This window comes from Tauraco erythrolophus, chromosome 2, assembly GCF_009769465.1.
Source record: "Tauraco erythrolophus isolate bTauEry1 chromosome 2, bTauEry1.pri, whole genome shotgun sequence".
NCBI lineage: Eukaryota > Metazoa > Chordata > Aves > Musophagiformes > Musophagidae > Tauraco > Tauraco erythrolophus.
Genome location: NC_141466.1, coordinates 103,932,144 through 103,957,996, shown reverse-complemented (window position 1 = coordinate 103,957,996; position 25,853 = coordinate 103,932,144). Strand labels below are relative to the sequence as shown.

The following is a 25,853-nucleotide window of genomic DNA, read 5'->3' as shown; positions in this document are numbered from 1 at the left end:
CCAAATTGGGCAATTAAGATAAAACCTTATGTTTTTGTAAAGGCAGTGTTTTCCACACAAGCACTTCATGAATCAGAGCAGCTGTAAATACTGCAGGAACTATGTAGGCAAAGCACAGAGACTTTTATTTGTGAAAGATGCCCAGAAGCTATGCCAGGAGTTGCTTCTCCATATGTTTCCAAGGGCTTTCTAGGAAGAAATTATAGACATAGTTCTTTCTCATCACCAAGACGTCGGTTATTGTGAAAAGGGGCTGCTAACCGATACCGAGCTGAATCAACAACAGAAACTTGAATTGATGTGGTTCAGCCGGCCAACAAAGATCTCTAACATGTAAGCCTATGAAAACTGTTACTAATACTGCGTGTAAAATTTAGACCCACAGAAATACTTTCTCTTCAAATGGAGATTTGCTATAGAATACGCTGACACAATTTACATGGCATCTCTTTTCTTGCATTCCCATCAAGAAATCTCAAATCGTTATCTCCAGGTAGCTAACCTGTAGGTTTGTTTAACTATTTGTTAAAGTCACATTGAGGTTAGAGCACTCTTCATTAGTGTTTGGTTCACAGCATTCTAGAGAAAAACACAACTCTTCTTAACTCAAGGTCACGTAGAAGAAAAATTTTCCTTCACAACCATATTTCAACTTTGTTAATTTGTGAAAAGTTACTGTGATGTTTCACAACTGCAGAAAAACGGAAAGAACCACACGCCACTTGCTACCAAAGCTGTTAGGAAAAAAACACAACAAAGAATGTAGACAAACTACTTTCTGTCTTAGCAACTGTATCATTATTTTGAACACTATGAAAGGGAAACCGAATGCACAAATCTCAGCACCTTGTGATGATTTTGAAAGCTTCAGCTGACTGCAAACAAGAACGCAACAAGAGCAATTTTCAAAACTTATTATCAGACCCAGAAAACAACCAAAGATCCGGGTTCTCAGAGACACTTTCCTTTCAGCCAAACCACTGTAAGTAGCTAGCTCGTTGCCAAAAAGCCATGACAATATTGACTCCTCTCAAACTTGGACTGTTCTTTTTAAGTCGTATCGGCTTTTTAAAATATCGCCATGCTTGCGTTTTCCTTGACATACCTGCCGTCCTCTACATAGTTAATGCATTCTTTCTCTGCATTTTCATGTTCCTTCCTGCAAATACTTTTGCAGAACAAACTAAATGTTACTATTTGGCTACTTATCTTGACCAGCAAAGTACTTACTGACTGCCTAATTTTAAGTATGTAAACGAATAATACAATTAACTTCACCAATCATGTCTTGACAGTTGAGCACCCCATCATATTTTTTAAGAGATTACATTTCAAATAAGAAGTAGTACACCTCAAACTCTAACCTAGGATCCCAGTCATTGGTCCTCTTCAGGAGTCTGCAGTACTGGAGACAGATATTGTTACTCTTAGTGCTCCTTAATGCCTCTCTGCTAGACATCACCTTTTATTTCCCATTAATCTGACAGCTACAGTTTGTGAATATTTTTTAAATTGCTTCAGATTATAACCTGCCAATGAGAAGCAAACAGACTGATGAACACAGTAAAAACTGGAATAAGGAATCCACTAGGGGTTGCAGTACTTCCCATCAGCACCACTTGAACATGAAAAGAACATTTGCCCACAGTTTAAGAGAAAAGGCTGCGGAATATAGCAAAGAATGTATAAGACGTACAATGATTTTTAGGTGAGCAGAAGGTCTTGAACAGCTTACTACCAATCAAGCACTTTGCAGTCTTCTCTAGAACTACAATTTGAACTTAATCGAAGCAGAAAAAATGACAACTTGTTTACCATTTCTTATTTAAAAATGCTGAAAAAAAGTCTGAAAACCTTCTTATTAATAAATGCTTACGGTGAATCATAAATATTTTTAGAAATAGGTACTAATCACTATGCAATCAGGATTGCAAAGAGAATAGAGTGTAAGTAGAAACAGAAGAATTCCAAACCAGTCAACTCACAAGAGAGGAGTTACGCTCGGAGGAGAAATTAATTCCTTTCCCTCCTTCCTTCTCTCCTACTCATGCAAAACTTCCATTTTAGATGTAAAGCAAGAGATTTAATACTACAAAATACAAAAAGAATCTAGAATATAATGTATGGTTTAAAGGTGTATGTTCCTCCTTTTTCCAAATGCCTATGTCAGCTCATGTATTTTGTAAACCTTGAGTATAATCAAAAGGATATCTGTCTTTGTATTCCAATGACAGGTAAGCCCCATAAGCCTCTCCAGGAAGGACAGAGCATTCCAATGGGTCAGAGCCTGCTCCTAGTATCACAGAGATTCCAAATAATAAACTATTGCAGTCAGTTGTAATACTAAGCAGTTATACTGATCAGACATTAGATTAAGAAGAACAAAAAAAAAACACTAAACAACAAGATAAAGGAAAAAAACAGAGACCAAAGACTGAGAAGATGTGCATGTGATATGGAAACCCAGGGAGATGCTTTTATAAACAATTGTAATCAAGAGCAGCTACTTTAACACAACAATGATGCAACAAACACATGTAGTTCTTTTCATCTGGTATGAAAAGCCATTCCCACAAAAGCTCTTTGCTTATCAGAACCCTGATAAGATTCCCAGTCTTAGAGAAGTGACAGTTGAAAACGGCAAGTTTTAACATCAATTCTCCTACTGGTGCTATGCCATACTAAAATAAAGGAAAAAGAGGAGAAGGCAAAGGAAGCACACTTAGCACAATCATTCAGCTATCTTGTTTGCCCACTTACCAAAGGATACCAATTTCTAGCCTACAGAAAGTCAGATGGTTACTTTCAAGTCAGACACAGGATGATGTACTAAATCCACATAATGCAATTGTACATGTGTGAAACGAAACAAAAATAAGGGAAACTGCATTTAAACAACTTCTTTAAACAGCAATTTTAATAAAGTATACATGAATGACTTCCACAAGCTCTTCCCAAACAAACTCAAGATATATTGTTATCAGAACTCCCTCACTACCCTGTCTCTTGTGATCTGAGTAACAGTGTAATGTTTTAAACTTATTTTGAAGTCTCACAGACACTTACTTTTGATTTTACATTTGATTTTTTTTTATTATTCCATCTTACCCCAGACCCAGTTTCCATGAAGCCTATTTAAGCTTCGTCACAGGGCTACAGCAGAACAGGACCAGGCACCTAACAGACTGGACATAATTTAACATAATTAAACATGACACAGAGCAATAGAACTATCAGGCATAGGTCAACAAAGATAAACTTTTTCAAAAGAGCAACCCACATGCAAGCAACATTACTGATTAGTGAATATTTAAATTCATAACACCTTCTAGAATATTAATACTACTATAATTGGGTCTTTTTCCTTAAGATGGCTCCTTAAGAAGCAAGCTCTCACAGATTTATAAAACAGTAAGACATAACTGTGACTCCTAGAGAGTCCCAGAATTCATGGTCAGCAGCTCTGCTTCCTAAAAAGCTAAAATAAACCTGGATCAATCTCACTTATTTATAATAAACACTTTTCAAACTGCCTAAAACATAGAACTCAATGATTTACAACATTAGTACACACAGGTTATGACAGTAAGATCATAATTTTACATATGCATCTTTACATAATTGGATTTGTTGTTCAAAAGCAAAACATGTGAAACAAGTCAATAATATTTCCCCCTTATCTCTACTGAAGCAAACTGAGCAAGGAAGACAGAGGAACATACAAGGAACTTGTGAATGTAAGTGGGGAAAAAAAAGGGGGGGAGTGAAAAAAAACAGGCAAAGCTGCATCAGAATGACATTTTGCATCTTAGTAGGAAAGCATCGAAGAACCAGAGATAAATCAGTCAATGGCAAAAGACAGCACAATAACATAAATATATTACGTGTATCTGGCAACTGAAAACCGTATCTGGGGGATACAGCATTATGCAACATCATGAGGTTGCTTCGTTACATGGGAAAGATCTTAAATATTTTACTAATCAGAAGACTATTGAAAACAATTAGTTCTTTGTACTAGGTTCAAACAGAGTGCAACTGAAGGTCTATTTTTAAATTTCCAGCAAATATTTTTAAAGATAGTCAGTGATTTACTTTGGCCAATAAAAACTGCAAAATAAAATTAATTATAAAATATTAAAATTCAAGTCTGTATTTCTATTATAGATTTTTATTTTGAGTAACAGCATTTTTAAAACAGCTTTCTAAGCTTGTTGGTATCTGACAAAACTAAATGTCTGAAAAGCATTTTGTACAGAAAAATTTATGGAATCTATATGTTATACACTTAACCTCTTGGACTTCACTGAAAGAGTCTGATCTTTTGTAAAAGAAACCCATATTTTACTTTTAAATTTTAAGAAAAATTTTCTGCAACCTGCACATTAGTCTGGATTGCCATCTGTTAAGATTTTTAAAAGATTTAACTGTATGTTTACCCACTGAAAAAAACCAAGAGTACTGCATTACATGTGCAGACTAAAGACTCATGAGGAATCATGGCCCCTAAAAATTTTTTTACTTTTTCCTCCAAGTTTGAAAGAAATGTGGGCAACAGTCTGCATCACTTCTTGCAGAGGGACAGACTCACAAATGTAATTCTCTCCTAAGAAACATAAGAAGGTGAGAGTCACATAAAGCATCCAAATAGAGTCCACCAAATCCCTTGGGTATCAGATCCTTAAAGAGTCTGGTCTAAACCCTTCAAAAAGGCCAAGAAAATAAAGTTTAGCGAAGGAACATCATTCTGGCCCCACAAGCAACCAGCATGGCAGGACAGCAGGCCCCACAGCGCTGCGCACGGATGCAATCCAGAGGAACCCGCTGGGATGCCACTCCGGTGCTCGCGGACGGCTCCCGCGCGGCAGCTTGGCATCGCCAGCGCTGCTGCAGGAAAGGGATTGCGGGGGGCACTCCTGACGTCTCACACGAGTGATTTTTAAGAAAGGTACTGAGTTGACTTTGCCAGTAGTCCACTAGGAGGTTTCACAGAGCCCATTCTGACAAGTAAGCTGTGAAAGTAGTAACTTCCACAGCGTACCAATAAAAAACGTCATATCATCTTCAGTTGTTTCCTCCGCTTTTCCATGACAGGGGATAAGTAGATCAATGTAATTCTACATACGCTCCAGCAGATGCATCCAGTCCACTTAAATAACAAATTTACACAAGGCTGTGAGCAACCTACTCTAGTGGAGGGTGTCCCTGCTCATGGCAGGGGCATTGGATCTAGATGATCTTTAAGGTCCCTTCCAATCCAAACCATTCTATGATTCTATGATTTTACATGAGCTTTCCTATCACTCAGCTACGATGACAGCACTTGAGCTGCCAGTTTGTCACAGCTGATGCAGGCTTCCCCTCTTTCTCTGAGCATTCTTTTAGGAATGACTTACGGTGGTAACAGGGCAGCTGAGAACACTCCAACCTCACCACACACAATTTTGTTTTCCTTGCAACTTGGTGCCTGTTGTTAACTAACAGTTACAGTAATCATCCTTGTATATTAATGAAAAGGTCACTCAAGTGCAAAAACAAAACAGCTCCGTATCAGTTTGGGGTGGCGGATGGAGGGGGGCAGGAGGGGGAAGAGAACAGCTGTAAAGGACTAGCGATTCCCACTGTCACCTGCCTTGGTCCTCGAATAAAAAGAGCAGCAGGAGATTTTGGAATTTCACTCCTCCATTTTACAGAAAGATGCAAGTTACACAATTCTGCACAAGGAAATAGTGTCTGTTTCATAACTGTGTTAATTTCATGGAAAGATGTTAACATTTCTATTTAAATTGTTCTCAGACAGTGAGTTTCTTCAATGACTTGCAACATAATATACTTAGAAGCAACACTGCTTTGAAATCTGTCTACTTGACAAAGTTTTAAAGGGGAAATTTCACTAAGAATTAAAAACAGTTTTGTCAAGTGGAAAACAAGGCACATACGTACAAGGAGTTTTAAAAAGCCTTATACTGTTTCACATTTGAAAGCTAATTTTTTTAAAACTTCTTAAAAGATTAAAAAGTTATACTCCTAAATCGGGCTAGACTTCAATTAGTGGAAAGCATCCAAGTCAATATAGCAATGCCCATTTTACTCCTTCAGAGCATTCAGCCCAGAACATTTAACACTAAACAAACACTCTGTCAATGCCATGGTACAAGAGGACATGAGGTAACTCAAATTTAGATCCTTCAGAAGAGATCACAGGTCTCTGAAAGGGGGAGGGGGAGGCGAAAGGGAGGTTATGTTTTTGTTTCATACTTAAAACATTACCTCCCGATTACCTCCCTTGTTAATCAAAAACATTCTGTACATTCCTTCATCTTAGAAAGTAACCATTAAAGCAGACGTATCTAGCTCTTAAAAAAAGAAAAGTGAGGTAATAAGTTGTGAATCAAAGTGTTCCCTTCCAAATAAAACATCTGCAAGGAGAAAGGGGAAAAAATAACTTTTAATATAACTGCAGATAGGTAATCAAATGCCCTAGTTCAACAGAGAGGAACAAGTATGCGCACAGAGATTGAGATTTGTCCTTGCAGCATTTAATCCTACTCATATTGTGCAACTCATCTCAGCACGGTCAGAGCAACCACCACTCTACTCCCACTAGATGGAAAATTCCACTCAGGCTTAAGTGAAACTCTTCAAAAGCCTGATTTGAATTCTTCCTGCTAAACTCAGTTTTGTTCAGAAAACTGCTCATTCGCTTGCAAACACAGTACTTCTTACTATTGTATGAGGATGAGGTTATTTTCATCCTCTCAGAGCAACAAATAAATGCTACTTTATTGTGGGTTGAGCCCTGGAAAGAGTCTGAAGATCAGTTATGGGTTACATTCACCCTTCCTCTCTCCCTACCGCATAAGTGGTATCTTTCCTCGACAGTGGTACAGCAATAGAAACGTAAAAATCTCACAGTAAAAACATGGCAATTAAATGTTATAATTGCATTGGGCTACCATGTAATTATATGTTTATGTAGATGTTATATAATACAATACTACATTGTGCAATTCAAAGGAACAGTTAATATATACAATTTAATGTCTTGATGCACAGGGCCCTTGGCACCAGACCTTCTCTTTGATCTTCTCTAAGTGGTTACTTAACAACAATATTCATTACCACCTTCTAAAGAACAACCAAATGAACAGGAAATAATTTTATTTTAGTTCATCTGCTCCTGTAGAATGGAAAATAGGAAGGGAAAGAGAAGGGAAAATAGCAACATATTTCTCTTATCCAGGTAAATCACCTCTATATATTCCAACTAACGCAGTGAACTGAAAACAATCACGCTACTCACAAATTCATTCAGCAACTGCATACTGAGCTATATCATAAATACACACACCTGCCCCTGCAGAATCCTTGGTATTGTCCCCTGGCAACCACAAAAAATGCCAATGCTTTGCTAAGTAACTCATCAGAAAATGCATATCTCTACACCCACATACAATTTTCTGACTGAAACATATAAGAATTTTATTCTAGTCTTATACCCGTATCCACAGCACTTGCTGCCAAATTCAATGGAACAGAAACAGAAAACATGGATCTATATTTGCCACACCACTCCTCTCTAGGAGCACAGCTAAAGGAAGGCAGGTCCAATTATATAGGTCTCTTAAATGTTTCAGGTTCTTCTTTTAAAGATTTTATTGGGGTTTTTCTCCCCACATCTTCTGAGTGAATTTAAAATACCCTCAAGAGAATGAGCTAATTAAGTATGAAGAGTTATTTTGCTGGTGTATGTACCTTGCCAAAAGTAGTGCTCATAATATATAAAGACAAATCTCAAAAGCTGTCACCAAAAGCTTATCAAAAGTTAATCTATTAACTATATAAGAAACTATACTGAAACATTATATTAAAAAATAAAAATAATAAATAAGCATTCTCTGGTGCATTAACAAAGGCATAAAACCAGAGCTAATCAATGATGTAACCAACAAATACAGTTCTAAACATTCTCCCATAAAGCACTTAAGATTCCAATATGGCAGAAAACCAAACATTTTCAATTGTTAAATATAGTGTACTTAAAAACTCTTATTACAGACTTTTTTTCTTTAAGAAAAAAATGGTAGGTTATTATTTATTCTTGAGGACTCCAAAAAATGTCATAAGAAGCAAGAGGTACATCACATCTTCTGTGAAGAATAAGCAGATAGAGCTATTACTATTTTCAAACAGAAACAGTAGTTTAAAACGAAAATTGGAAGATGTTTGGATAACAACAACTTTATCTTGTTTCACTAACAAAGACACAAGATTAAGTACAGAACATTCTCATCCTACTGCTCTGAAGCTTTCACGCAGATAACTAGACTTCCTCTCGAATACTGATTATGCTCATTTCTCCTCACCCACCACAGCCCTGTTCCCTTATCAGGCTCTCCATCACATACCAGTGGCATACAAAATAACAAAAATATCTGCTGAATATCTTGATGTAACCACCATATAAATGAAAGTTATACTGTATGAAAACTTGCAAAGTCATCTTAGAAATATATAAGATAAAGGACATATCCATATCTTTATCTATCTATATATGTATGTATTTTTATATATGGATGGATATGGAGATATATATACACACATCTACAAATCTATGTATTAGTCATTACATTTACATGTTACGAACAATCATTCTGCAGGACTGAAAAACCCATCAGAAGTTTGTACAGCAAATCTTGTATTGCTAAAGTCAGTCAAGCTCATCAGTTTTCATTTATCTTCTCTGTGGCAGCAACCATGCTGTACAGCATTTGCAGATAAAGATTTACAAACAAGTCATGCAATCGCTTGCAGAAGCTGAAATTCCTTCTAATCTCCCAAAAGAAGCATTAACAATATAGAGAAGTCCAACCAGTGAATGTCAGTTTTTCCTTTAAGAATTAAAGCTGAAGATATTTTATTAAAAAAATTCAAAGATTCAAGGAAGAACTCCACACCCACACCACAAAAACAACCACAAAATCACCTTACCTTATAATAAATGGGACAAACGGTGCCATGCTGAGTGCTGAGTAAGTGCCATCCATTGGAGATGGATACAGCCTTCCCAGGATTAAAAGCAAAAGGAACAGGCTTGGATGAATTTTCAACTCTTCAGCTTCACTAAACAAAAATGTGACAAGAAGCATTTGGTGAAAAAATCATCCTCTTTCATGCTAGTCTTAAGACTCTTCCACACACAATATCCTTCTGCACTTCTGTTTCAAAGAGGTATGCTAGGCTGATCATTGCAAGAAAGTGCAAATCCTGCTGGGATCAAACATGGCATCCAGCTCTCCTACAGCACCACTGGGGACTCCTCTGTGAAACCACTTACAGCTGTGCTGCCTTCACTTTCCTACATTATACCAAACCTCTTTTATTCCTAATAATGATAACCTGCTTTCACTTTTAAATAATATCGAAACCCAGCACAGATAATGTTTCTCTAGGAAGTGAGTAACTGAGAAAGCTGAGTTACAAAAAGATGGTTAAAAAAAAGGGTTTTTTTCAGTGTGGAAGGAAATGTGTATTTAGTAAATGGCAGGCTTTATTAAAAAATAGTTCTTGTCATTGACATGAAGTGGCTACTATTCATACTGTAAAAACAATCAGAAATCCAAGTCAAAATCAACTCTTCTTGATTAATAATAAGATAGAAGCCTTAATCTGCATTGAAGAAAGCATTCAAGGCCAACAATTCAGGCAGCAGCTTTCAATCTTTTTCAGTTTAAAGACTCCCAAAATTTTCCAATGATGACACTGTCATCTTTCGAAACATCACATAAAACAGACTGCTGCACGGAATAAATACATCCTCTTTTCTTAGAGCAGAGACTGCAAAACACGCAATGTCTGGTGAAACTCCTGCTCCTAAGTATCCACCTTGGGTCCATTAAACAAATAGACGAACCTCACGCGTAAATCAGCTGAACTTCCGCAGTTTATACCACAGCATTTTAAGAAAAATCAAAGCCAGCACTGGCCTACTTCAAAAGTTCATGAACCTGGTGGTAACAGCATCAGTGTCATCCCAAACAATATCATCTGCATCGATCAAATCGGAGCGCTCAGCCACCATTTGCAGAGTCCTTAAAAAGACATTAAGGACCTTCCCCAGAGTCCGTGTGTCACAGGCTGGAAAGTGTTCATTAAGGGTTACATGAGACCTACTAGTCTGTATCACTTGAACACGTTAGGAAGTCTCATTGTTAAACATGAGACAGTCAAAGACCCACTTTCTGTCTTTCCCTGAAAAACATACATGCTTTAATATCTGATCCTAGGAACGTGGCAACTACTAATTACTCAACAGCAGTTCATGCTCCAGAGACTTACTGAAATGTGAAAAAGTTAGAGGAAAAAAGCCTTAGCAAAAGTCCGTAGTAGAACTATATTGTTTCAAGAAGCACTGGCGAAAAGAACAGCATTAGAGTGTATGTGATGCCACTCCGTTTAACTTTTTCACTGCACTTCATATTTCAAAGCTTTCTCAGGCATCGTCTTACCTCTTCAAATTATTGGTTACAACCTCCAACTGCTTGAGGAGGAACGGATAAAGACTTGGAAACCGAGAGAAAAACTCTCTTCCTGTCATTCTGCAGAAGGGAATGAAGAAGAGTTACAATTAGTATCCTGCAGTAATTAGTTGCACTCAAAATACCAGTTTACTTGTTGGGATTTCTGATGCTACAGTGGAGTCAGAGAGCCAGAACGACCATGCACACATGGTGAACTCCTTTCAAACAAGACACAAAGTTTTCATTAAAAATTATGATACTGCATAGCTTACATAAGTTAAGCAACTCTGTCTGTATGTGTGCTTATTAACACTTTGTCAGCTGAACTGGTTGGGCTTTCTTGGGAAAAAGGGATCTTAGTCCCTTCATCACACTAAAAAGAAAAGATACAGCAGCTTAAATTCTGGCACCATTTTAACAACATTCTGGCTGAACAAGAGACGACTACATTTGCTTTAGTATGGCTCATGTAATAAATAAGTAATAAAATACATTTAATCAACATTAACTAACTGATGCTCATATTTTACTGACTCTGAAATGCACCTCAGAATAGCAACTCACAGAAGATCTGTAAAACAGTGGCAGAAGCCTCTGACCTTCCATTACCCTTCTACACAGCGATGCCTCCAGCATAAGGCAGTGGTGGTATTTCCAGGCCACATTTTCACTTGTGTAGATGGAGCAATTCAAATTCAAAACAGAGCAAGGTACCAGTACCTACTGAACTCATCCCTAGGCAGAATTAATAAGGCAATATAGTTCAAGCCACAACAGCAAATCAATCCAAGATAAAGAGATAAGTGGAACTCTTCTGTATTTGTTTGTTTTGTAATCCTTTGATCAGATAAAGGACGGCTTAATGGTTTATAGGAAACCATTTAGCATCATCTAAGCAAGAACCACTTAAATGTTACCATGGGGAAGTTCTAATTAGACATATACACTACGCAGATAAAACAGACTTCCTTTAAAAATAAATAAATAAAAGCCCATCCATTCAGAAGAAGAAAGCCAACTGCAGAGTTTGCTTGCCACATGATCAACCAAGATAAGTACATGTTAGCATGACTCCAATGCAAAGCTTCCAACAAGCAGACAGATCCAGGTCTAGAAAAATAACATGATGAGGTGGCAAGATTGAATGTGCCTAAAAACAAGCACAGAAAAAAAAAAAAAATCACGCAAGAGTAAATCAGCACATGGCAAGCATCAGCACAGCTTCTTCCAGCACTCAGCTAACATAACATGCCTTAGCCACAGGCCACAGAATAAACACAGCAAAACCAGATCACTAGATGGAAACAAATGTTCAAAGAGGTACAGGAAGCCTTCTCAAGGCACGTAAGAACAGTACAGTGTATTGTTGTAACTAAGAGCACGACCAAAGATTCGGCAGTAGCTGTTATATCTACAAAAAAAAGTTGTCAGTTTAAAAATTTAGATGGAAGAATTCGAACTGTGAATGAATATAAATTGAAGCATTGAGGAGGATGGTTTAAAAATATCAATACTGATAATCACTGCTTATTTAAGTAGAAAACACCCATGCTATTTCTTCTAGCAGTTCCTTCAAAACAACTTTAACTTTTTGCACATACATTATGTACCAAACTGAAGACGCAAAGCCAGAGACAGCACAAAACATAAGACCTAAGTAAGTGCACCAAGTCAAACAGCCCATCTTACTGAGTTTTCATATGTAAAACATTAAGAACTCGCTATTTAAAAAAAAAAAAAAAAAGAAAAGAAAATCAAACCATAACCTGCATCAAACAAAATCAGAATTGGGATTAAGTTTCCTACAGAATGGATGGCCACTGGTTAACAGCTGAAAGCAGGACTATACACAAGTAGCATCTCACATCAGTATTTTAACAAGTCCATTTTTAATGAATTAAAAATTCAGTAGTCAAGTTGCACTGATATTAAATAATGGAACTGCATATCCTTAAAAGCCTTGAAATTCTTTGTAATTAGTGTGGTTTCATGAATCTTTTTGACAGGGAAAGAAAACGATAACTACTGAAGTGGGTAACTTACATAACCTCCCACTTGGTTTACTGCTCCACAGGTTACACGAGGGGAGAAGGCAGTCTAATCAAAACCATTAATCAGCAGTATCTGCAGAAAAGATGCCCAAAGGCACTTTCAGAGAAAGAGACAGACAATTGTCTGAGCAGACTGGTTGTCGAGGGATGATTTTAAAGGGTCTCCAGCTCAGAGAGGAAACAAGAAAGACGACACATTAGCAGAAGTGCTGCAAAATGAGAAGGCATTCTCAAAGCCACAGAGCACCAATTTAAGTGTGAATCCGCTGCCTGGGGATGTCAAGGCAGTGAGATGTGCAATTGGAGAATAAGCAGAAAGTAAAACAGCTATATAGAGTAAAACACAGAGGTATTTAGTTCATTTTTGATTATTGACCATGCTTGTTGCTCCTGGAAATGTGTACGCATTTTTAGGCACGCAGGAGTATTTGTGTACAGTAACTGAGACTGGAACAACGAAAAAATGCAATGGTTTTGCTTTTCAAAAGCGCTCATGACACTAAGCCACATATTTTCTATTAATTTCATCAAAAGCTATACTGCTTTGAAAAACAAATACCAACGCTTCAAGATTTGGCTCATGCATGTTAGTGACATAACCAGGTTCATGCATGTGCGTTTACACATAAACATAAGTTAGGCTTCGTCATTAATGAGCTATCCAGATCTTTAAAAGAAGGTAAGTCCTTGACATACTTATAAAAGAATATAGCAACTAAACGGGGACTGAAACAACCCAAAAATCACTGCTAACGGTTTTCATGGAACAAACTTTTTCCTCCTTTTTTAAAATATATCCCACAAGGAATGACAGGTTTAAATTAAAAATATAGATAACTATCTTTCCATCAGTCACTGACACAGTTCAAAACCAGATTTTTGGCAATGTAGCTACCACAATTAAATCCTTAAAACCAACATTTTGCAGATCACAGGATTTTAGATCTACTCACCCTAAAACATTTTTATAAGAGAAGTAGCTGGGAAGAGCCAGAAAACACTAGTATTATTTCCCATGTCCAGCTAAAACTATTTTTATATCGCTTCAGAGCTCTTTTTTGACAGTATGTTCAACCACAGGCTCTGTAACAGTATTTCCTTTTTCTCTGTTAGTAACGCAAAGTAGCACAATTTCACAATTCAGAATTTCAAATGGCATTACTGAGACCTAAACAATGGACTAGTGGAAGGTTATTTACTGAACTAGGAAGTGTGGTAATGAAACAGAAGAGTTATCAGTAGGCAGATGATGTTTGCAATAAAATCCTTCTCCTCAATGTAAAATGTTATTTATCATTAAAATGATGCTTAATGTCAAAAGTTTTAAAGATAAACTAATGGAAGCACTTGTATCCTCCTGAATTCACTTGTAAAAATAATCTGTACAACTATATACATGCAGAATAGCTTGGCACATAAACAGGAAGATGCGATATTTACACCTCAGGTGTTTTGCAGTTTAACAATGTTAATGCGTTGTCATATGCGAGCAATTCTGCAGAAAAGTCAGATGACTAATTTAGAGTACAACCCATTCACAAAAGGTTCCATTTTGATGGCTAGAGACAGCAGTCATGTTTGGCACTTTTCAGAAGAAAGACTGACCAAGGGTGTTTATGTAGGAAGGGAGACATACATGAGTTTCTTTCCCGTATTCACTCAGGTTTCCCACCTGAAGAGATGTTCCATTAACAAAAAACCAGTCATACAGAGGTATCCTCTGTATCATGCCATACAGAATCAAGCTAAACCACTGCTCCTAACTATTCTCTGCACGCCCTTGAGTCAAACAAACTCTTTCCCACTTTTGTCTGCTCCAGAGTCTATTTAAGGTTGTGATGATAGCAAGAAAGGTATTTAACAGAATACTGAGTTCATATAAATTGGCAAGAAGTTACTCTGAAGGCATGTGAAGGACAGAATTTAATTCCTAGCAGCAAGCATTTGGAAGACAATAGTGAATCACAGCTAAGTTACCAAAAGTCAACAACTAGTTGAAGTATTAATAAAAATAACTGAAAGCAGACTGTAGATCTATAAAACTTCAAGGAAAATTCTATTTTAAGCATAAACAAGAATATAGTTTACAGTGTTGATAATGCTTTAGGAAAATGGCAAAAAAATAGTTTTACTTTTCTCAGAAATAACCTAAAACAAGAAGCCCTTACTATACTCTGGATTGCCAGCAGTTCTTCCATTTATTTAGCACGGGTTCTTTGGCTTTATCACTTTTCAGAGGAGAACCTGTGATGGCTTAAAGTAAGCTAAAGATCACGTACTCATAAGTTTTCATTTCATCTGCTTTGCCCGTGAAGACATTCAGTATCATCAAACTTCTAGAACCAAATTCACAAGTGCTGCTGAAAACCGTGCCACCTCCGGTCACTATACATTATGTTTGTCCAATTATGAAGTTGATGTTGCATAATGCAAGGGTTAGTATCTATGTTCATATAACTAGCGCCTTTCTAAATAAATATTCCATCTTTCTGCACAACGGGTGTGTGAACTATTTAACTGCAATTTAAAAAATACATTTAAGAATAAAACCATGCATGTTGCAGTGTTCTTTTTTAAGCTGTGTTGTACACTTAAGAGAATACTCTAGGAGATTAAAATTCTGCTGTGACACTGGGGCATACGTATCATTTTACTGTGACATGTGTCAAAGATTACCTGCTTCTGTTCTTTCATTTATTTTTCAGAAGAACTGAAGGCTGTATAACCTTGTATGCTGCTTTTAGTAACTAACATGTTAAAGAACATTTGCAGTAAATATGTTCATATTTGAGTATGGCATAGGTGAGATTTAGAGACAACAAATCTTCTGAGGGCAGCAAGGGTCTCTGATGTTCTTTTTGAACATAAATATTGCTAACATCACAGGTCAGCTGACAAACACATAGTCTGACCTGTGATAGGGAAAAAAATATTATTTTTTATAAGGAAAAACAGAACTTGAATGTGAAAAAAAAAGAAAAACACAGACACATTCGGAGAGATCAAGACCAAGAATTGATATAAGTCGTCTTTTAATTGTCTCCTGTAAAATCCTTACATTAGATTCATTAACCATAATATGACAGATGATCCTTTACGTTAAAAAGCAATAATGCAGAAACAGAATCCAAAATGGTCCTTGCACTACAAGGACAATGGCTGCTAAAATAATTTAAAAACCAGGACTGAATATAAAGACAATCCACGTTTTACATATTTGCTTCTTGTGTCTTCATTAAACTACGAAAAAAAACCCACAGAGCAGCTTAACTAGACTATTTTAAGTAGACTAATTTTTAATTGCCCATTTTGACATACATGTTCTTTCCCTCACCCTTATCAATTAAGTATTTAGATCCTGTATCAAATATATATTTATTTCCTTATTAACAAAGATATACTTCAGAAGCATAAACTTAAAATAAAATAAACATTTTCTTCAGCTATACAAAAGGACCAAGAAAAAAAAAAGTATGACATGCTGTTTTATACTGAGGTTATAGTAAAGACTAAAGCTAATTCAGATATGCTTTAAGAATTACATGAATATTTTGCTCCTTAAATAGCACTAAAGAATATGACAGTCAGCTGCAATTCACCACAGATGAACTAACAGTAATAAAGGTACAGAAAAACAGAAATTATCCTAACTGAAAGGGAAGCACAACTCAAAGAATTTGCCACATTTAACTCAACGGATAATTTCTTATCCTGGACTATAGAACATAGGGAAGCAAATATGTAACATTTTAAATTATTCAAAAGTGCTGGTAGGAAGAACAATTCAGAAAACCACAGTTCTTTTTTCTGGCCTCAAGCATATATAAAAATTTAGGAAAAAAAAAAACTTGAAAAAGATAACAGTTACAGATAAGGGAATAAGATAAAATGCAATTAAGTGCAATGTGCAAAACTGTTAGAAACTAGATTGTGTCAACCTAACCCATACCTTACCCAAGAACAGTAAAAATATTTACAGACAAAGGAATTAAAACAGTTCTAGTCACACAAGTCTCCTGAATGTTATCTCAACAGATGAAATGTTTGAAATCTGCACATTTTTTTATTCAAAATTTGCTTCAAAGTAAAAAGCAGGGCAGCTCCAGCTCAGAGCAAAGGTCCAGTCCTCATATGCTTCCTTGACAGCTAAAAAACCCCATGTGCTTCCTGTAAGACACAGAAAACAGCAGAAAGCAGACAACATCCTGCAAAGCAGTATGAGGAAACAGCTACACAAGGTCCATGGTGAAACTACAGTCTTGGCTTAACAGATAATGTAATCTCGGAGTGACAGTAAAATATTTGACATGTTGCAATTAGAGTATGCTATTAGATAAAACCGGTAAGTTAGAGAAGGAACAGGACTTTAAAAAGACCCCAAAAGAACATGTTTCAAGTCAGTTATTGGTGGACCTAACATATTGTTGGGACCATTATTATTATTAGTTTAATCAAAGACCACAGAAAAAGAGTTAGGAGTGTGCCAATGAAAATCTACTGATGAAACATGAGTTATGAGGCATTGTCTGTAGAGACAGAAGATTAAAACACTATGAAACAAAACTGGGTATCTTGAGGACCCAAATACTAGAAGGACATGAAATTAATGGCAGATAAAAAGACTGCATATATGAGGACTAATTAAAAAACGTGTTACAACTTAGGAGCTCATCAGCTGGAAACACCAAAAGGATCCAAGTGTATTAGTTGGCGCCATGGATCTCTCATCAAGAGGACAAAGACAAAGGGCAAATGTGATTCTGTAAAGCATCAACCTCGATACAATCAGCATGGACAAGGAGAAGTACTAATGCCGCTCTCCAACAACTGGGTAGGATGTAAGCTGGAATAAATCACAGCTTTCAGATAAGTCAGATGCTTAAAAAGAGCTGCTCACATGAAAAGGGAATAAAAAGTAAATTTGCTGAGAGGAGATTTAAAGACCTCAGCTTGTTTTGTCTGGCAAAATTAACACAGACGGGATATATGACTGGCATCCACAAACACCTCAAGGGAAGCATCAGGAGGGAAAATAATTATTTCAAATAAAGGACAATGCTGGCATAAGAACAAATAAGTATTAAACGGCTATGAATAAATATACACTGGAAGTTAAGTTTCTAATGATCAAAGCAGCAAGAATCTTGAGAAGTTTTACTTGGGAAGGTGGCATTGAGGGAGTCTTCCTGCAGAAATAGTGGGAAAAAGCAAATTGTTTTTAAGATGTGACTTGATTAGTTTATAAAAGGAAAAGCATAGCAAGGTTGTTTATGAAAAGAACCAAGTCAATGTACCAGCAGGACCCTTACTACCGTGTGCTCCTATGAGTACTTCCTTACTTTCTTAAACACATGCAGCTCAACTGGTGCTGAACTGTTGCTGATCAGAATTATATAAAGATTAGCAACCAGTAATTTTCAAATCTCACTCTTGGTGTCAATCAGACTAAGACTATATGCAAGCAGATTCCAAAATGCATAGTGGATAAGTACGTAAAAATTTCTAGAACTTCCTTTCAGAAGTTCCAGGCACACAGTGATCGCTATTAAAAATATGATTGTATTTCACTCCTTTTTAAACAAAACTGAAGTCTGCTGTGTGTTTCTGAAAGTGTGAACAGGTGGCTCACATCTTACAAAACAAAAGCAAAAACCTCCAAAAGAATTGCAGGTTTCACTTGACTTGAGAAAAGAGGAGCAGAATCTTAAATCTATCCTAAAATGACCCTCATTATAGCCAGCCCAAGGAGGTAATCTCCAAATTCCTGGGCAAGTACCATAACTAGAGTTTGGGAAGTGAGCATACACCTTACTGAAAGGCTCCCAATTTGTCAGGCTGCAGATTTTCATGTCCATCAAGAAGTACCTGACAGAGAAACCAACCTAAAGAAACTTGTTCATAAATGCACAGAGTTCAACAGTTTGGTGAGCATTCAAATCAATGAAACTCAAACAGATTTGTGACAATTGATAAAATAATTTTCGTAATTTTAAAATCATTCATGAAATCTGTTCTTTCTTTTCTTAAGGAAAGCAGTTAAGCTATGTTTTTATTAAGGCAGAAAGCTTTAAAATAGACCAGAAAACGCTGTACTTGTTACACAGGTTCAGCTTCACTCAGCTTTCTCATTTGGAAGCTGAAAGAGCACAGCCTGGACAGACAAAGCATTTTGGGCTGAACCACCAGGCCCAAAGGGTTCAGTGTTTGGTTGCTGGCTGGTAATCAGTGGAATACTCCACAGGTCAGTTCTGGGGCCCCTACATCCCTTAACGTTTTTATCAACTTGGTTGATGAGATAGATAGCACCCTCTGCAGACCGGTGGACAACACTGAATTAGGGGAGTGGACGTAACACCAAACAGTAGGAGTTTGGTCTAGACAGACCTTGAGAAACTCGAGGCTTGGGCCAACAGAAACGTCACGCAGTTCAACAAGGAGACATACAAAATTCTGCAGCTGGGCTCATAACCCTGAGCATCAGCACAGCATGAAAACCAACTGGCTCAGAAACAGCCCCACGGGAAAGAACCTGGGGGTTACAGTGGATGCCAAGCTTAGTATGAGCCAACCACACATCCTCACTGCAAACAGGGCAAACCACATACTGGACTTTGTTCATCAGGATGACTGCGGTAGCAGATCAACAGAAGTTACTTGTCACAGTGAGGCTGTAACATGGAATCCTCCATCCAGTTTTGGGTTGCCAAGTTCAGAAGAGATTAAAAGAAACAGGAGAGGGTCCAGCAAAGAGCTGCTCAGATGGAGAGGGTCTAGAATACATGCCCTATGAGAAGATGCTGAAGGAGCCAGGTTTGTTCTGTTTGACAAAGAGTTGGTCAAGGGAAGATGCAACAGCAGCCAACAGCCACTTGAAGGAATCAAAGACTATAGAGGTAAACTTCTTGCAGTAGTTGCAGACGGTATAGAAAGGATCCATGGTCACAAACCATACCTCAAGAGTTTTAAACTGGGTAATAGGAAAAAAATTCTGCACTTGGAAGAGGAATGAAGCATTGGAACATGTTACTCAGAGTGGCTGTGAAATCTCCATCCTTGGAAATCTCCATCCTTGGAGGTTTTTAACTCATCCAAAGCCAATGCTGACCTGATCTAGTGCTGCTAAGTCACACTTCGAATGAGAATGAAAGAAACGGGATCAAGAGATCCCATTACAGTTTCTATGATTCCACTTAGCTACTTCCCACTCCAGCACCACGGTTTTAACCTTATCTTCTTAACAGATCAGCGCTTTTCTTGTCTTCCTGTATTTGTTGGCCATCACCAGCTACTGCAATTACAGTAAACAACAGCTCCTGCTAAGAAAAAAATTCTTGAGATTTATCCAGTTTTTAATAAGTTAGTAACTTGATCTTCAGCATAAAGTATTATTTTTGCCACGATGTACACTAGTATTTAAAATACTAGCTTGACACGAAATAAAAATAACCACTTAAAATTTTGTTTAATTCAGAAATAGTATATATTTATGAAAGCTCTTGATTAGCAGTCCCTTTGGATGACAACTAGAGAATCACCATCAAAGAGACAGAGACAATAGCAACAGGCAAGTTCCTTTAGAAATAAAGATTATATGTAAATTTTAAGAGTTCACTTCAGACAATTTTGTTTTGAAGAACATACCTAAGAGTTAAATTCCTGAAATTACATCCTGTCTCAGGACTCAGGACAAGCTGCTTTCAAACACACATTTCACACACATTAGGAGAATTTTAGAGCTCTCATAGAAGACAAAATGGCTGTGTAATTTTAGGGGGAGGCTTGAAAAGCCACAATGAAGCCTAGAAAAACAACTGTAAAAAACTGGTGCGATATATCAGCTAATAAGCCCAAAAGCAGGGATATAAAAGATTATTGCATACTTGTTTTTCTAGACCTAATATGATACAGGACATCTCTTCAGTGACAAAAAGGGACAATTTGTCTATAACCACATCAAGTTAGTTACAAAAAACAATTCAGATTTCCTTTTTACCCCATATGAAACGAAAAACACTACGAATGCAAGGGAAGAATCATTATTAAGATGTGGGGTTTGCACCTTCAATAAAGATGTGGTGACCTTGCACCTTCAATAAATCTAACATTTGTTTTGTTAGGATTTAGAAAATACTTAAATCCCAGAACAGTAAGCAAAATAGTTTAAGTTCACTGACTTGAAAAAACATTCTTTCATGCTGCTCAGTCCTAAAATAAATACTTAAAAGGAACTAAGAATATGCCACTATATCTTGGTTTTCATTTTCCTTCAGATAGAAGTGCTAGAATAAACATTCTTACTAGTTTACGTTGCTGTGTTTTTATGAGGTTAATAATTGAAATGTCAATCAAGGCCTGTATAAATACAGTAGTTAAATACCTTTTGCCTTAGAAGCACTTTTATTTACAAGAGAGCTAGCCAAGATTTCCAAAGGACTGCATGGTCTGGTTTCCTTTGATCTCTTTTAAGTACAAGTTTCTTTATACCTCTTGTTTTGCTATTTGTTATACCCTTTGTGTAATCAGTTACAGAAAGAGCACCTGTGTAGAACAAACACTTCAGGAAAGTATGACTGAGAGGAATAATTATGCAATACACAGTTCACTAAAATAACTTGTGAAGTGCTTTTCCAAGAGCACTTTTGTTGCTATACTAGCAAAAGAAGTAAGTGTACAATGGGCTCAGAATAAAAATAGGGTAACGTCACTTAAACCCAACCTCACAGATACAACCTCATACCTGTATCAACACATTAATCAACACTCAACTTTGATAAACATACACAAACATGTCTGTATATATGCATGTCTACAAAACAAGATACAAAATATAGTTTAAAATATGTATTTTGCATCTAATATATAAAATAATTATTTTTAATGCACTCTTTTTTGAAAGTTGAACTGTGTATATGCAAGAATGTGCACATTTGTGTATGTACATACTTATGTATGTATGCACACATATATAAATAAAACTAAGAGATAGGTTTGTATCTTTAGGAAGTCTCCAAGAACTCTATTCAACTGCTGCCTATATAAGTATTATCTTTAATTTCTTGCGACAAATTTAGTATTGTGAATTTTACCTCCAAACAACCCACACACTTTCTCTCTGTCTGGTATTCTGTGAAGAGTAACTGCTTTTTAGTTAGTATGGTGAAGTTAATATATAAGGGATGTGTACACTATGCATGGAACAAAAAACAGTAATTATAACAATTCATATCAATGAAAAATTTATCACTGCAGCAGAAACTAAATTATCTACTCATGTGGGTAGGTTTACAGTAATTTTCATTACATTGAATGCATTTTACTCACTCAGTAAAAAACAAACAGTAACATTATGCCCCTAATTTATTTAAAACAAATGAATGGACTGAAGTTACCTCAGGCCAGCATATATATTTTTAGGATATTTCACTTTGGGTAAACTTTCATTCAAGTCACTTTACCGTGTTTGTCTTCCTCCCTTCTGGCTCTGACTTAGGAGAGTATGTTATTAAGATCCTCTCTGTTCAGGAGAGCACAGATACACATTTGCACACCAGTGCTTTAAGTGTGTGTTTAGGCCCCAAAAATTTGACTTGGATTTATGTGTGCTAATGTTTTTCTAACTCTGTATATTCAAAATAAAACCTGGAAGTAAAAGTGGTTCTGTAGATTTTAGGCATTTCAGATAGATACACACACTACATTCCTAAAATCAGCAAAAATCATATAGATACGGAGCATCCTCAACCTCAAGAAGAACAGTCTGTATTTTCTGCCACAGGGGATTTTAGATAGTTTTAGTTAGACTCGTAAAACAAACAAACTAATTGAAGTAATAACAGAGAGGGAAACATTTCTTTAGGAGCTTGTTTTTAATTTGCGTCTGTTTCTGCACAAAACTTTCATAACTTTTACTTTCAATTTAGAAGTTAATAGCACCTTATCATCATTATTCCTATTATAAAGGCACTTAGAAATAGGAAGTCTGTTCAAAATTATGTTTAAACAAGCATATTGTTATTGAACCATTAATCAGTAAAAGCCGTAACGGTTATCTGAGTCAGCCTGAACTTTTGCATGTTTTCTTGAGACAGTTTTGAGATTAAGTCTTCCAAATCTGTCAAATTCAATAAAAAAAAAAAAAGAGCCAGAGCATTAAAAACAAAAAACTTGAGCAAAATAAATGTGGCCTATTTTTGGCAGACAGAAGGGAGAGGGATTTCTTCTTAACAAAAACAACCCCCTCACAAGAGAACGTACTGCACCAAATCCTTACTAACTACTTTGCAAGCATTCACTGGAACAACTAAGGTGACACAGAGGGAACAGGCTGCAAAACGTGGCACAGAAGGAGCTAGAGGAAAAGGACCAGGGGTATTTAAATGGCTCAGTCATCTCATGAAACCTCACTGTCACTGACTCAGTATTTCAACTGAAAAGCTGCAACAGACCAAAGTTGCCAGAGAAAATTCACTAGGGAATCACTAACAAGTTCCAAGATAAAGCCATCCCAACCCTTCCCTCCGCAGCACGCGGTCCAAGAGGTACAGAGCTCAGAGGCCAGTTTTGTGAATCAAGCCATACTTGCATGTCCCAGCTGGAGCGGGTGCAAAAGGCTCAGCACTCTGCTGCCTCACCCCTGCCCTTCCTGCAGACTCGTCGCTGCGGTCAGCATCCTCCCACACGTAGCTGTACCTCAACTGGCACACAGGACTTCTGCCAGCGGTGTGTCTCTAAGTCAGCACTGAGCATTTACGGGCTAGAGTGAACCTGAATATCACCTCTAGTGAAACTCTCCTAAGGGATATCCGATTTTATGACACTGATGTGCCATTACAGCTTGATCACAGTAGAGCCAAAGTTTCTTTCTTTCATAGCATTTCATAGAATTTCTAGGTTGGAAAAGACCTTAGAGATCATCCAGTCCATCCAGTCCAACCATCCCTAATCTCCCATTAAACCATATCCCTAAGCAGTTCATCCACCCTTTTCTTAAACACATCCAGGAATGGGGACTCAACCACCTCCCTGGGCAGCCTATTCCAGTGGCTGACAACCCTTTCAGAGAAGAAATACTTTCTAACATCCAACCTGAACCTCCCCTGACTAAGCCTATACCCATTTCCTCTTGTCCTATCACCCATCACTAATGTAAAGAGCCCTTCCCCCACCTCCCCACCATCCCTTCTCAAGTATTTGTAGGCTGTAATCAGGTCTCCCCTCAGCCTCCTCTTCTCCAGGCTAAACAGCCCCAACTCCCTCAGCCGCTCCTCATAAGTTTTATTTTCCAGCCCCTTGACCAGTTTAGTCGCCCTTCTTTGGACTCGCTCCAGGAGCTCAATATCTCTCTTAAAGCGAGGGGCCCAAAACTGGACACAATATTCCAGGTGCGGCCTCACCAGTGCCGAGTACAGGGGCAGGATCACTTCCCTGTTCCTGCTGGTCACACTATTCTTGATACACGCCAGTATCCCATCGGCCTTTTTGGCCACCTGGGCACACTGCTGGCTCATATCAAGCCGGTAGTCAACCAACATCCTCAGGTCCTTCTCCGCCAGGCAGCTCTCCAGCCACTCTTCTCCGAGCCTATAGCGATGCTTGGGGTTTTTATACCCCAAGTGAAGGACTCTGCACTTGGCCTTATTAAAGCTCATGCCATTGGCCTCAGCCCAACGATCCAGTCTGTTCAAATCCCTCTGAAGGGCCTCCCTACCCTCGAGCAGATCGACACAGCCTCCCAGCTTGGTGTCGTCCGCAAACTTAATGAGTGTAAATTCAATCCCCTCATCCAGGTCATTGATAGAGATGTTAAACAGAACCGGACCCAGCACTGAGCCCTGGGGAACCCCACTGGTGACCGGCCTCCAGTCAGATTTAGCCCCATTTACCACCACTCTTTGGGCCTGGCCATCCAGCCAGTTTTTAACCCAAAGGAGGGTGTGCCTATCCAGGCCAGCAGTTATCAGTTTCTCAACCAGAACACTATGAGAAACTGTATCAAAGGCTTTACTGAGGTCAAGGAAAACTACATCTACAGCCCTTCCCTCGTCAACCAGGCGGGTCACCCTGTCATAGAAGGTGATCAGGTTTGATTGGCAAGACCTGCCTTTCATAAACCCATGTTGACTGGGCCTGATCACCCGGTTAACCTGTATGTGCTCATTAATAGCACTCAAGATAACCTGTTCCATGACTTTGCCCGTCACCGAGGTCAGACTGACAGGCCTGTAGTTCCCCAGATCCTCCTTCCGCCCTTTTTCAGCTTATCCCAAAATAGTACCAGCCATTCCTCTGAGGGGAAGAAAGATCCATCTCAGAAGTCCTATCGGAGCCCAGCACGATGCACTGCAAATGTCTAATAAAGTTGCTGTTAAGACTGACAAAACATCATTGATGTAAGACAGATTTTTCAGCTGTTAAGTTAGAAATATTGGTAGTATAAGTCTGCCAGATGTGGAACATTCAACAGGAATCACATACTTACAATGTATTTTATGTACTTTAAGCTACAACTCTAAAGTGGCTTAATGAAAAGGAAGATAATACCAGATTCATTTAATTTAGGGATAATATTATGGAAAGAGCGGTTTCCATTAGAACATTCGCAGTATTTTCCTCTAACTCTTAGCAATGGAAAATGCAATTATTTATGGTCTTAAAAGCCTCAGTATTCACACAAAACTTTAATGTTAAAGAAAAAGTACATGTCAATTTAGGAGGAAAAAAAATGAACTTAGCATTTTTAAAAGTTAATTTGGTTTTACTCAGTGACTTTCAAGTGTGCAAGCAACCACTTACCAACAAGGGCTGAACACTCAACTTGCAATAAAAACAAAGCAAGCAGAGAGCAGTTACGCATGCTGACTGCCTCACAGTCAATAGTGCATCTTCAAAACCTATTCACATTTACATAGTTTTCCATCTTATTATAATTAGAAAGATAAGTTTCTCCTCTCCAAGTGCTTGAAGTTACTGATAGTCATCAACATTTACTGACAGCTATCAATGACAATACTGACTTAAGGAAGTACTATGTAAATGGCAATTAAAGTTATTCCTTTCTTTTCAAATATATCTAAACCAACATTGAGAACACAGCAGCATTCATACTCAATTTCCTAAAAGCATGAATATTTACTCCACAGAAAATGTGTGTTGACAGCTAAGTATTTTTCTGCATATGCATTTTCTCTTCACCAGTCTAAATACATAGGAGATTCCCCACTCCCAAAATGCAAATATATACATGTATTCACCAGTTACTTTGTGCAAAAATCACCAAGTTGCA

At 37.5% G+C, this 25,853-nt stretch overlaps 1 protein-coding gene across 1 annotated transcript in view; it reads right to left on the bottom strand.

Moving 5' to 3' along the window:
* The window catches only part of THADA (THADA armadillo repeat containing), a 180,179-nt gene that overhangs the window by 106,822 nt on the left and 47,504 nt on the right, over positions 1–25,853 (bottom strand). The window contains exons 26-27 of the mRNA XM_086628885.1: positions 10,509–10,598; positions 8,992–9,123 (exon numbers count right to left, since the gene is read on the bottom strand). Coding sequence (XP_086485011.1) covers positions 8,992–9,123; positions 10,509–10,598 — 222 coding nt within the window. The remainder of the gene's footprint in view (positions 1–8,991; positions 9,124–10,508; positions 10,599–25,853) is intronic.